At 36.4% G+C, this 13,962-nt stretch overlaps 1 protein-coding gene across 1 annotated transcript; it reads right to left on the reverse strand.

Moving 5' to 3' along the window:
* Positions 1-1,252: 1,252 nt before the first annotated feature.
* On the reverse strand, positions 1,253-13,586 carry LOC113051935 (sodium- and chloride-dependent glycine transporter 2-like). Its single transcript, XM_026216125.1, has 16 exons — positions 12,990-13,586; positions 11,713-12,165; positions 10,287-10,437; positions 9,612-9,743; positions 9,294-9,467; positions 8,283-8,430; positions 8,058-8,190; positions 7,522-7,656; positions 7,292-7,395; positions 6,460-6,584; positions 6,172-6,284; positions 5,934-6,065; positions 5,554-5,653; positions 4,528-4,628; positions 4,226-4,393; positions 1,253-3,456 (listed from the first exon to the last, which is right to left on the reverse strand). The coding sequence occupies exons 1-16, from the start codon at positions 12,990-12,992 to the stop codon at positions 3,298-3,300; spliced, it is 2,331 nt and encodes a 776-aa protein (XP_026071910.1). The 5' UTR covers positions 12,993-13,586; the 3' UTR covers positions 1,253-3,297.
* Between the last annotated feature and the right edge of the window lie 376 nt (positions 13,587-13,962).

Raw genomic sequence — 13,962 nt, forward strand, 5'->3', positions numbered from 1 at the left:
GTCCACAGTAAAGTGCCAAATGACACGACATACATTACAACATAGACTGACCACATAATGACTGATTGGAAGCTACTCGGTATCATTATTCTGAAATACACATAATAGTTTATTACCAGAGGACATCTATAAGGCCAAAGGTTACCTGAAGATGTCATATAACATATTGACGAACATCAATAATGACCACTAAATGAAGGATGAGTGGCAGTATCTCAGTCTCCTAAATACATAGAATAATATATTTCATTTCTTCATATAGGCTATATGTATACATATATGTCTTTTCTTTTAGAATATATATTCTTTTTTAAACTTTTTTTTTCAGAACCCTTTAAGAAGTTCTCCTTCTTTGGTTGCCTACTGCCCAGTGTCACCCTGTAGGTAGGAAGAGGTGGTAAACTCAGCTGCAGCTGCTAAGTGAGGGACACATTTGGGAAAAAGGAGTGTAAAGGGGAAGCATACATGGACAAATAATCCACATCAACACAAACAGCACATGCAAGACTGTTACCTATTATTTTTTCCCCACAGAATTTTTGTTAAGTGAATGGCTTGTAACAATAGCTCTGGGACAGATGACAGCAACACAAGGACTAACAGAAACTCCATCCAGAACCTCAAATTTTAGAACGATCACAGCAGCCGTCTACTATTCATGTGCTTTGTATACTGTTTGTTGTGCTACGTAACCCAGAGCTTCTATTTAAGTACAAATCAGCTCTTGTGCATACAGAAGAAACAATTGCAATGTACAGGAACCAAGCTCTGTGAAAACCTAAAACTGACTGCCAGGCTGCATTTGACCACTTCTGGATGGTTGGATAAGTATAACTCTAAACATTAAGTGCTGCATATTATTTCACGCATTCACACATACACACATATACTACATAGATTAAACATGTATCAGAAAAAGCATCTCTTTTGTGACATTAATATACTGAGAAATATCTTTTTTTTCTTTTTCCGTTTTATAAATGCTTTATATTTAAGGTGGTTAGTGTAGTATCTGCATATTACATGGCTTTTGAAACACATAACTCCCAGGCAAAGTCTCAGTGTTATTACTTGCATTGCGTGGGCAGTGTGGCTCTTTTCAAATAATACTAACTAAACCATTTCCATAGTATTAGTCATTTAAGTATTCATGTTGAACTACTATATATATATATATATATATATATATATATATATATATATATATATATATATTTTTTTTTTTTTTTTATTATTATTATTATTATGGCCTTTTTTTCTTTATGGTGGTGAACACCCACTTATTTTATGTGATATTTAATCAAAGTGCTTTATGTAGGGCTTTGACGGATCAGCACAATTAACCAGATAAAAATAACTGCCTAAAGCAATGCTACAAAAGCATATAATCTGTAACCATATTTACAGTCCATTAGAAATGGAACACTAATTATAAGATATATATGGATTCAAGGTGTCCTTATGGCATAATATTCTGAAAGTGTGCATTTTAACAAATCTTATAAAGAATTGGTTAAATGTAGGGCTGCACGATAATGGTTTCTTTGCTCAAAATATATATTTTTCGTTTTACCAGAAAATGGCACTTTCACATAAACACAAATCAAGAGAAAGTCAACTCACACAGTTTGCTTGAAACAAACAGCACAAACGGCTGCTTGAAGGAAACCAGACTGGTTGTGTTGCACTTTTTTTTAGCAGATTATCTCAGTTAAGATCTCTAAACTCCAACCTAAATGTTCGCAGGTGTTTTCAGCTCATCTGTACTTTTTCTTTAATGTAGAGAGAGCATGTACACATAATTGGAAAGACTAAGTAAACCATGTATTGATTTATGAAAAAATTATCTGACTGGGGCATTTAAACTCTTAAAGTCTGGCAACAGCAGCCATGAACAGGATCATGTCACCAGTGCAAGATAATGGAAATGCTAAATTTAACAAAGGATAATAACCAGCAGGGAAAATATCACAGGCGATAATGCTTAATAAAATTTGAGAGAAGCAGAAATCGCAACCACAATTAAAATACGCTTCAGCGTGCAGCCCTAGTTATATGCGAATCACATCAAGTTTCCACAAGCATCAAACATCTAATGAGGTTGATGGAACCAAGTAATACCTGAGACCCTGTTTCATGAAGATGAAGAGACAAACAGGTGCAAAACATAAAAAAAAGGAGTGTGGTCCCCCAAGCACAGGATTTCAAACTGAAAAACATTTGTTTTGTTTTCTTCTACTCTACATATCCTCGGCAAGCAGTGGTTAAAAATACATTTCTAAAATATATACTTCTTATCAGACGACTGGTTTGCCACACATACCACACTCCTTGTTTTTTTCTCTACTTTTCTTTTGTGTACTCCACTATAACTGTGTACTGCATAAGAATAGGATTCACATAGTCTATAAACAGATCACGACACAAACTCGAAAGCATACTCTAAATATTAGCATACATATATAACTGCTAGCTGGCCGTTGAGTACTACTCTAAACAACACTGAAAGGTAATATTACAGTTTTGCATGGCTATGTTTTCTTTGAAGATAGGGATGGATCTATACTACTGGAGCTTACACCTTGAGTTTTGATTGTATAACACTGTAGATATTTCGACAGGTTAGTAAAAGAGTAGGAGAGCTTATACTTCACAGAGACTGAAATGTGCTCACTTCCCTCCATAATGTAGTACGATTGGTTTAATTAACACTATACTAAGCAGTATTTCATAAATAGAGGAAGTCTGAGGCACAAGGTATAGCTAGGAGTGGACACAAGTGGAGAGCGATAGTTTTAGTTCACTGTGCACTACTCAGCAGTTTTTCTCATTATGTCTGCTACATTTAAGAGATGACAAGCAAATAGACAAGAAATATAAATGCTATTCTCCTAATTTCTTTTCTTTTTAACATCAGCAGTCACTTCAGAATGAAAACATAATTAAAAAGAACCGCTGCATGATGAACAATCATTCAAATATTGCCTCAACAGTTGCAACTGCATCACTATATTGCCTCTGAGAAAAAAGTTCAGGGATCGGTGTTTCAGAATGTGTGTGAAAGACCTCCACTCTCAGACTGACTATGAATAATTATTTAGAAAACAACAAAATCATAGGGAGTTGTCTGTGCTTTCCACCTGAAAGACCCCTCTCTAACAGTGCCAGAAGAGGGGGGATATGGCTGAAAGAGAACATTGTGGTAAAAAGGGGAGGTTGAATGGGGAAAGAGTTTGACGTGAGTGCTGGTCTCACCCTCAGAGGCCTCAGGGAGTTTAACACTCACAGGGAATTGAATTATTGATATTGGGTTGATAGCTGGAAATCTTTGGGGGGAAGTTTGAGGCCAAGAGAGTTGGTGCCCAGAGGGTCAGTCATGTTCTTGTAGCGTTCCCCGCGGTGTTTCATCAGGAACGGACCCCAATCGGGCTGAGGAGAGCACACCAACTTCAAACGCTGTAGAGAAAGGGAATGGTTGTTGAATTGCATGCCGGGTGCTTGACTTGCATCCTAGATATTGATTAATTTGTTACGTTTGTTTGATCTTTTAAAAAAAAAAATCAATTAAAAATTAAAATTACTGAAAAGTATCACTTTGATTGATTATTTTGTTGTTAACACTGTACATGTGCATGAAACATGTTGTTTTACATCCATGGGGATTTTGATAATTGTTTTATAATTATTATGCATGCAAAAATTGAGTTCTTAATGATTATAGTAACACTGTAAAAAAAATGTTTATTAATTTAAATAAATATTAACCCAAAATAATTGTTTAAATCCTTACACATATTTTATTCCAGCAACATTTCTCATTTTTAGTCAGTTAAGCTTGGTGAACTTTAAAACAAAAAGATAAACCTGAAACTGAAATAAAAATTAATAAACTATAGAGGCAATTAAGATTAAAATATTAAATAAAAAATAAGAACTCAATCAAAATATTAGTAAAAACTATAATACTATTTTAGTAATACTAAAATAATGCTGTCTTTCATTCCACAGGACAAACAAAGAACTAATGATGGCATACAGTGATGCAAAAATGCAAAAAAATGCTGGGGGTTTGAGTGAGAGAGAAATGTTTTTCAAAACACTTTTACTGGAATTTTAATAAACATGAACTTAATAATGTTTAGAGCCCATTTATTTAATAAATAGCAGTACTGATACATTTTAAATAACCTTCAAATAGAAAACAACCCAAACATCTCTCCCTTACCTCGGTTAACGATCCAGGGGCAAGGTGCATCTTAATAGCAAACATGATGGGAATCCATATGACAGAACAGATGACCATAAGCCAGCCGAGAACCATAGACCAGGTCGGATAAGTGTAATCCTCATATGTCATCACCTTCCACTGGTACAGACTGAGTGCCAAAATAAACTAGAGAGAAAGAAAGAGGGAGAGAGAAGGTCAGTGGCAGTACTAGGACAGTAATAGTACGGATGAATGTGTGCATGCAAAGTGAGTCACGGCTATCTGCAGGAATGGTCGTCAAAGGAATAATGTGGGCATACTGTGAGAATGGTTGGTGTGACAAAGGCCCAGCAGATTCTCCAAAACTTGTTTGGCTGAAAGCCAATCATCATCTCAATGTCCTCACAGAACCGCTGTAGACCTGCTCCACAGATACAGGAAAGAAGCAAAGAAAGAAAGAAAGAAAGAAAGAAAGAGATGGCGTTGGTGGACTATAAGTCGCACCTGAGTATAAGTCACATCAGTCCAAAAATACGTCATGATGAGGAAAAAAACATATAAGTCGCACTGGACTATAAGTCGTATTTATTTAGAACCATGAACCAAGAGAAAACATTACCGTCTCCAGCCACGAGAGGGCGCTATGTCTTCAGTGTAGACTACAGGAGAACTGAGCAGCATAGTGCGCCCTCTGGCGGCTGGAGACGGTAATGTTTTCTCTTGGTTCATGTCAAATTAATTTTGATAAATAAGTCGCACCTGACTATAAGTCGCAGGACCAGCCAAACTATGAAAAAAAAGTGTGACTTACAGTCCGGAAAATACGGTAGTTTAGCATTCATTTAGCTAATTATTTCTGGTGATTGTAATTAGAATTCAAAAGTTTTCATTTGGTTTGATCATTTTTTTTCAAGATCATCATGATGAACAAAACATATAAGAGTCTTAAGCTTTTTGGGTCACAAACTTATTTTCTACAATAATCCAAAAGATTCCTATTGGATTTTTACTGAAAGAACCAGAGTGATGCTAACTAAAATACACCATTACCAGCTACATATAGTTGTTCATTTAAATGAATTCAACAACTAAATATTCATTACTATTTGCTAACTGTATGTCTTATAAATTAGTGTTGCTAAACTAATCAAAACCTATATGAACTAATAACTTTAAAAAAGGACTAACATGCTTAAATTGCCTTTTATCTTGAACCTATCCATTGCTGGTTTATTTAATTATTTGTAATTTGCTTTTTTATTACCTAAAAATTTGTTTCCTGCTGTGCACTTAAATAAATTACTGGAGTCCTTAGTCAACAAATGATCATAATTTCGTAAACTCACCATAAATGTATGAGATTCCAATCAGTTCGAATATGGCAATGATGACCAGAGAGTAAGAGGCTGCAAATGTGTCCACCAGCTGAAGCATGTACATTCCACTCTGTGAGGGCAAGCACACACACATATGCACATTTAAAATTCAAATAAATGAGACCTAATCTAAACCTCGGCCAGTTAATCACCTTAATTAAAAAACAAACTAACTAACAATCATTCTAGACATTTCCAATCATCTGCTTCCGGGAATTCCACTGCAGTCTATTTACTTTCCTGCTTATTAGATTTTTTTTATTGTTTTGTTTTTACCAGAGAGCTGCTTTAATTAAAGTGTCCTATGAATGTAAAGTTTTAGACGTTAGGAATAAGAGTAAACGTCCTACCTCATTGATCATGGGGAAACCTAGCACAAAAAAGGACAGACAGCAAACCAAAGTGAACTGAGGCTTGTGTTTGCGCAGGTACTTGGGGAACTCATCAGAAACAGACGTCACTATAGTTTCTATGGTGGCAAACTAGAGAGCAATGAAAGTGCGAATGAGAGTGATTCAGGTATCTATTGTATCTTATCCTGTAATCAAAGAAAACACTGTAAATCATGCAATTTATGATTTCCATTACCATGGTATCCAGACCAAGTGTAAGCAGCATGAGGAAGAAGATGATGGCCCAGAACGGTGACAAGGGCAACCTAGTCAGAGCCTCTGGGTAGACCACAAAAGCAATCCCTGGACCTATACAGAGCACATTAACAGACCCAGACTGATGAAATGTATTTTAGGACTAATGATAGTGAAAGCAATGAGTTGTGTGTGTCGTTACTAAAAACTAAACAAAACCAAACAGCAATCTGATCATAGTTAATCATAGTTAAGCAGCCAGAAAAACACATGCATTCGTACAACGTACCTTCATCGGCCACACGCTCAATCGGGACTTTGAGCTCATGAGCCATGAAGCCAATAACTGAAAAAATGACAAAACCAGCAAAAATACTTGTGGCACTGTTAGTACACGTCACAATGAGAGTATCCCTGAAAAACAACAGAGACACAAAACATCATGTAATATCACATCATAAGTCATTATCATGAGACACAGATGTTATTTTGAGCAGAGGTGTCTATTGAATGTGCACAATGCATAGCACAGATCATTTTGCAGTTTTAGTTCTGAAAAACAGTATTTATCCTCTTGATTAAAGAGACTCATTTGTACACATTTGCTAACTCAAATATTATACTGCATTTATTTGATCAAAAATACAATAAAAATAGTAATATTGTGAATTATTTTTGCAATTCCAAAAAAATATATATATATATATTTTAGTAGATTTTAAAGATTTGTATTCTTGATGGCAAAACTGAATTCTTAGCAGCCATTCCTTCAGTCTTCCGTGTCACATGATCTTTCAGAAATCATTTTTATATGCCTTTTTGCTGCTCAAGAAACATTTATTAATCTCAGTTTTTAAAAAACTGCTTAATATTTTCGTGGAAAATGTGCACATTTGATACATTTGCACATTTTCTTTCTTTTTTTTGATGAATAGGAAGTTCAAAATAATAGCATTTACTTGACATAAAAAATCTTTGTAACCTTATAAACGTCTTTGCTTTCACATTTGACCGATGTAATGCATCCTTTATGAATAAGAATTTCTTTCAAATATAAAAAAGAATTGTACTGCCCCTAACATTTGAACAGCAGTGTATTCTAAAGTGACAGCCCTGGTTACCTGTAACAGTTGTTATGAAACTTATTGTAGGACGACAGAGTTATAAGACCACCCCATGCTGCAGACAAAGAGAAGAAAATCTGTGTAGCAGCATCCTTCCACACCTAAAGTGAAAGTGAAAGAGAAAAAAAAGATAGATTGATGGAGAAAGAGAAATAAGATGGAGGACAAAATATTAAATATTGTATCATCAAATATAATAGATAAAAATACACCATTCTCTTTATTACCTTGGCATCATTGAGTTTTTCCCATTTGGGTGTTATGAAGTAAAGGATCCCAGAACCGGCTCCAGGTAGAGTGACCCCTCGGATCAACAGGATGACCAACACCACATAGGGGAAGGTGGCAGTGAAATACACCACCTGAAAAAAAAAAACACATATACAATATACAATGAAAAACAGTTATCACTCAAAGAGAAGACTAATCTTCAGTAATTTATCTAAGAAAAAAAAATCTAATCATTTACCAATCTTCTGCTTATCTTACAGCCTTAGAAAGCATTATTAACACATCTAATATTTACTGTGCCTAATCAGTAAACACACACTTACTTTGTGATATCAGCAATATTTCCACTTCAATGATCACTTACAGTTAAAGTTACTGTCTACACTCTTAAAAGATCATTCAAAATAGAGGAATCTTCTAGAAGTCAGCTTTGCACCAGACCAGAGAGAGGCCTGCTGTACATTTCTCTTTTACCAGATACTGTACAGAGAGGAGAAAGTAAGGAGAGAACAAATTCAACCTGTATTCTTACCTTCCCTGAGGACTTGATCCCTTTAGCCAAAGAGGCATAAACAATAAGCCAGGCCAGAAAAAGACAAGCAGCCAGGGGCCAACGGATGTCACCTGGGTATTCAATACCCTTCGAAATATGCAACACATTATACCTGTCAAGAAAGCAGAGTGATTAGCATCCATTTAATCTCAAAACTTCACATGCACCACCTAAAAATACATATTACTGGAAAAGCATACTTACTTGAAATATTCCTCACTAGGGCTGACATAGGTTTTATTGTCCGCTGTGATATTTAAGAGTTTACTTAAATTCCCAACAGCATTTGCAGATAAACAGAATGTAGTATTCTTGATTGATGGGATGTTCCTGTCCCTTAGTATACAGGTGTCTGGCCAGAAGAAACAATGAAAGAACTTGGGATGAACGTGAAAAAAAAAGTTCCTGTTTTCCATCGTCATTCACTGCCTAGTTGAAAAACATTATTTAAACAAGTTCTCGAAATCAATCACACGTCGTTCAAATAAGCCTAAACAATTTAAAGACAAATTAACTGCAATACTGTACACAATTATGATTCAGTCGGTAGTAGCGCTACTCAAACCAGCCACCAGGTGGCAGTGCATCTCACTGCGGCACTGCACCAACTCTTACAGTAAATTTGTCAAGCAAGCAGATTTTCTGCTGAATTCACCAAAAGAACGACATTGAGAAACGCGTTTTAAAACTAATTCAAACATAAACATTTCTGAGAATTAAATCAAATGGATCATACACCATACATACACCAGAGATTTTATTCATATTAAATTTTAGGCAAAACTCATTCTGATAAACATAATAAACATAACTAGTAAACATAATTTACTTCACCAGTGGCACGTTTCAGTGTGACACAATAAAAATAAATACAATAAAGAAAACACAAAAGCTAGTCATACTGCATGATGGCACAGCACTACAATAAAATAAAAAAATAACTTGGTTTTACAATTTCTGTAGGTGACCAAAAAAATATATACAAATCTGTCAAGTCATCAAATAAGAACTTTTCGCATAATGAGAAGAAACAGTTGCGTTTGGATACAAAGAGAGCAGGATGACACTGAATAACCTAAATTGAGCGGTAGGCTACTTAATTCCTGAAATACAGGTTGCGCATTGCGCATTTTAGTTAGAAAAAAGAAGGGGTGTTGGGGGGTGGACTGACAGAGAGAGAGAGAGAGAGAGAGAGAGAGAGAGGCTCATCCTTACCCAAAAGCAGCATGTCTTTGTCTTTGCACTCGACTGTGTTCCATTCATTTTTACAGGTGGCCCAAGGCAGTGTCCCCTTCAACGAAGCGAACAGGTAGTACAATGTCCAGCACATAATAATATTATAGTATATGGCTATCAAGACAGATATTATCAACATGGCAATCCCGCAACCTATAATAACAAAATGAAACCAGATAATAGAAATTACACTTAAAGCAGTCGGAAAGTCTATTACCATTTCACTGGAAACACTAATGTAACACAAACATTGCTCATTACGACGGAAGGTAAATTAATAAAGTAACGTCGGTTTACCTTGTAGAGCTGGGATCGCTTTCCATACTGACACAGGGCCTTGGCTGGCGAACTGACCCAAAGACACCTCCAACAAAAATATAGGTATTCCGGCGAGGCATAACATGATTAGGTATGGTATCAAAAATGCACCTATATAAAAAAAATAAAATAAATAAAAGATAAAGAGAGAGAGAGAGAGAGAGAAAGAGAGAGAGAGAGAGAGAGAGAGAGAAGCCTTTTACTAATAAGTAGTGCGTCTTTTTATAAAATGAACAAGCCTATTAAATTAGAATTTTAATTAACAATATGATACATAATATTATTTTATAATATTACAATTTGATAACATATAGCTAACTTAAATATAATGATAAAATAAAATAACATAGGCTATATACACTACTGTTAAGTAGTCCTATAAATATTAGGTCTATAGCCTACCAAATAATAATTTTTCGTTGCCCTTATAATTTGTAGGCTACATTAAAATAAATTACGTCTAATCATAAAACGATTTTTTTTTATTTTATAGGAGAAAATAAAACAGCCTCTAACGAAAGTTTTTATGTGTGTATTTTTAAATTAAATTCGATTTCTAAACTACTCGTTTTCGATTAAAAAAAAATCTATCTGTAGTAGAACAAAAATGTTCCCTAATATTTTCTAGTATGCTGTCCCTCAATTATTTCTCACCTCCACCATTCTGAAAAGCAAGATATGGGAATCTCCAGACGTTTCCCAAACCCACGGCATATCCCACCATGGACAGAATGAAATCCAGTTTGTTGGACCAGTTCCCCCGGGCCTTATTCTCATCTCCTCCATCATCATCATCATCATCATCCTGGAAGAACAGTCCACTATAAGAGTTTAGGATAATCGGACGCGGGCTGCATTTTCAGATATTATATATTTTTTTACTATTATGACAGTCATCAAAGTATGGGTCATTAAAATTATAGAGGTATCAATATTTCCTCACAAAAAAATAAAAATCAAAATTCTCCTCCAACAACCGTGACCAAGGATTAAAGGGGTCGCTCTTGACAGATGAAACACCCCAAAGGGAATTGTACCATTCTTATGATTCTTATGTAACACATTATAACATATTATCCTGCAACACAACCAGCCATCAGAAACCAATCTCTGAGGACAATAAACCATATAAGACACAGGCATGCATGCACAGCTCAGCAGATTCATTTCAAATAAAGCAAATGATCTGACGGGTTTGTTTAATTAAAAATGCAGTATCCTCATACTTATTCAGGTTCCTTCACATATCCTCTTATTCGACTTGCTCGTGAAAACAACTGTAATTATTGTGCTGTCAGAATGAATCACTATAACTGATTATAACTGATTGGAAACATATTTTGTTTCGCTGCTCACTGTTGAGAGACTGAACAATGTCCTTCTGTCCAAAACATTTCTTTAACTTAGGCTATATTACAAATGACAATAACGTTAGCCGTCTTTGGTTTTTACTTCTGTAGAACATTGAATAGAATATATAGCCGATCCAAAACCGTTATTTTACACCGTAAAAACGGCGCAAATTATGGGGAAGTCCATGCAAAAGGCTCGGAGGTTTCATATAAGTGCAAATATGTTTCAAACGTGTCAGTAATGGTAAAATCCCACAAAAAACTACAAGTTAGTCGCAGCGCATGTTTACCTGTCGCAAAAGACGCCAGCTAATAGATTTCGGCTAGGAGGTAACCATAGCAACAGAACGCCGCTCCAAATAACCATACTACTTATCACTAAGTGCACATTTAAATATCACAATAAAATAATATATATTATTTTGGGTCGCCAAATTACAATTTCAGGCGAGAACCTCTAGAAACTCCAACCGTGATCATAATTTTTCACATTTTATTTTTATTATTATTATTATTATTATTTTATTTTTTTTTTTTTACAAGCGCAAGTAGGTTAAATAGCCGAAGGTCTCACGAGCAAAATTTAAACTGTAACGGTCGTAATGGACAAAGCTGCGGTTGGTTTTACAATGCAGTAGCCGAGTTTTTCTCAAGACTCTCCCCGTTTGAAAGCTTTACGCTTGGGGTTGATTGGCTGAACCGGAAAGAAACGCTCCTCAACCACTTACCCCGGTCACCGTGCCAGGCAGAACAGATGTAGTGCCATCTGTACCCAGGATGATGGTGGTCTGGCTCATGGAGGTCCAGTCACCGGTGGCGTTGTTATGCTCCGCCGCGGTCCTTACAGCACTTTGATTGTTAGACATGAAGTCCGACGTGGCTTTACCGGTCGAACCATCCATTTTACCGACGGAATCCTTGCGTACGGCAGAATTAACGGGAGTAAACGTGGGTCCAGGTGCAGCGTTCTTAAACGTCCCGTATGCTTTATTGGCTTCCATTTCGCACGGTTTATTTTCCGAAGGACAAAAAGTTTTCCGTTCGTTTACAGGCGGCGGTTGGGGCACCGGGTTCCCGTTCTGCGGTTTGTTTGTAGTTGTAGCTCCAGCCGCTCCCCCAGACGGCTGGGGCGGGATACTGTTTGATGGTTGTCTCAACATTTCCCCGTGCTCAGAAAAATCCTGCAACGTTAAATACACATTAGTCAGGATCAGTATAATTAACGTAATAATTAAATGCTATTTCACGCCTACAGTGAGCCAACATTTTTACAGAAACCTAACGTTACCCCTAGGCAAAAATGTTCACGCTTTCATAGCTATAACTTCTGCAGTGTATTTTATGCTAAAGCGTTTCTGGACATGTCTGCCCCACTTCTTTGATTTTCAGCTCACGGACGGTAGCGGTTTGCTTCTTGCTTTTACCATTAGAGAAAGATTCTTTAATTTTACGCCTCATTTACCTCCTGTCATTCAACCCCGGCACATCCCCTGGTTTTATGGGCAATAGACAAGCTGCCGGGCTCGGCCAAGGCTTTCCCCCCTGCGGCAGGCACCAGTCCCGGTGTATGTATGTAACGTTAGTGCAAACCAGGAACACTGCACCAACAATTACAATGCACTGAAGGAGACCAATGTCCTAAAACCCTTTTAAAAACATGTTGAAATACTCTGCTATCTGCATACCGAAAGAAAAGAAAAATACTAAAAAGAAAAATCGACTGTCATTCTTTTAATATTACTACTAGTATGGTTATACATTAGTATTTTTTTTTACAAGTGATAGTTAGATTTTTTTTTTTTTACCTACTGTACTGGCTAATTAATATTGCCATTGAAAAGGCGTAAAAACGCCTGCCAGAAAGTTTCAGCACCGTGGATAGCGACATTGCGTTCATTAGTGAACTTACAAATAATACTGTTTAGTTCCCTAGACTGTTCTAAATAATTTAACTGTTCACAGCAAAAACTTGCAAAGTGTAAAGTAATGCATGTGCTGTACTTACCATTTGTGCAGAGTCAACAAATGTGGGTTAATAGCAGAAAACAGCTGGAAAGACGGCAGGCAGATTGAGTTTGCCTGCAAAGTGCAAAGCTTTCTATATCTCCGTGGGAAAACCGGGTTTGCTTCAGTGCATGGCAAGGTACCCTTCGCGTGACATTTTCTTAATAATAGGGCTTTGATAAATCATTGGCCTCCAATTCGGATTTTTAAAGGGGCAACAAGCGAAGACGTGAGCTCGCGACACACGAGTCAGCGCGAGACTACGTTTGGGGTACGGACTGGCTCGTGACTGATTAATAAACTTGTCCCTCAGGACTATGTAAGGATGTTCATCTGACGCACGCAGAAGATTCTGCAGACGCAGGCGTCGTGCGGACTGCATAGTTGACCAGCACCTATAGATCAATCTAATGTCTTTTCATCATACCATTTTATTAAAAATAGATAACAGGCCCTTTTTTATGTTTTTAATTATATCTTATCACACTTAGGTTATTTACACGCAATACACAGATCAGCGTCTGGACATGTTTTTATTTAGATAAGGTCATGGAAATATGATTTCTGAATGAAAGTTGCTTATATTTTACATGAACGACTGTCTACAACCAAGCAGTTGACTTTGGAACTATATAAAACTCCATTATAAAAGCTTGTGTAGCATATTTTCTATAGTACGCTATTTGAGTAATTGCATATCTCATGGTTCATAGTTCACACGTCAAACAAACGCGCACGTATCCTTATGCGTCACCGGCACCCACGTTGTTTAAGTGTGAAAAGTGGGCGAGGTTTTCAGAGGAGTGGAGGCACTCATTTGTTAAACTTTTACGCAAGACAAAGGAGTAATTTTCTATTTTTAGCCATGTAACCACAGTGCATTGAGAATCCAAGCATCATACCTCCGGAGCAGCATTTATTTATTTATTTTTTTACTTTTTTTATTACAGAGAAGTACTGAGCTGAACATAGCA

This window comes from Carassius auratus, chromosome 32, assembly GCF_003368295.1.
Source record: "Carassius auratus strain Wakin chromosome 32, ASM336829v1, whole genome shotgun sequence".
In the NCBI taxonomy this organism is placed as follows: Eukaryota; Metazoa; Chordata; class Actinopteri; order Cypriniformes; family Cyprinidae; genus Carassius; species Carassius auratus.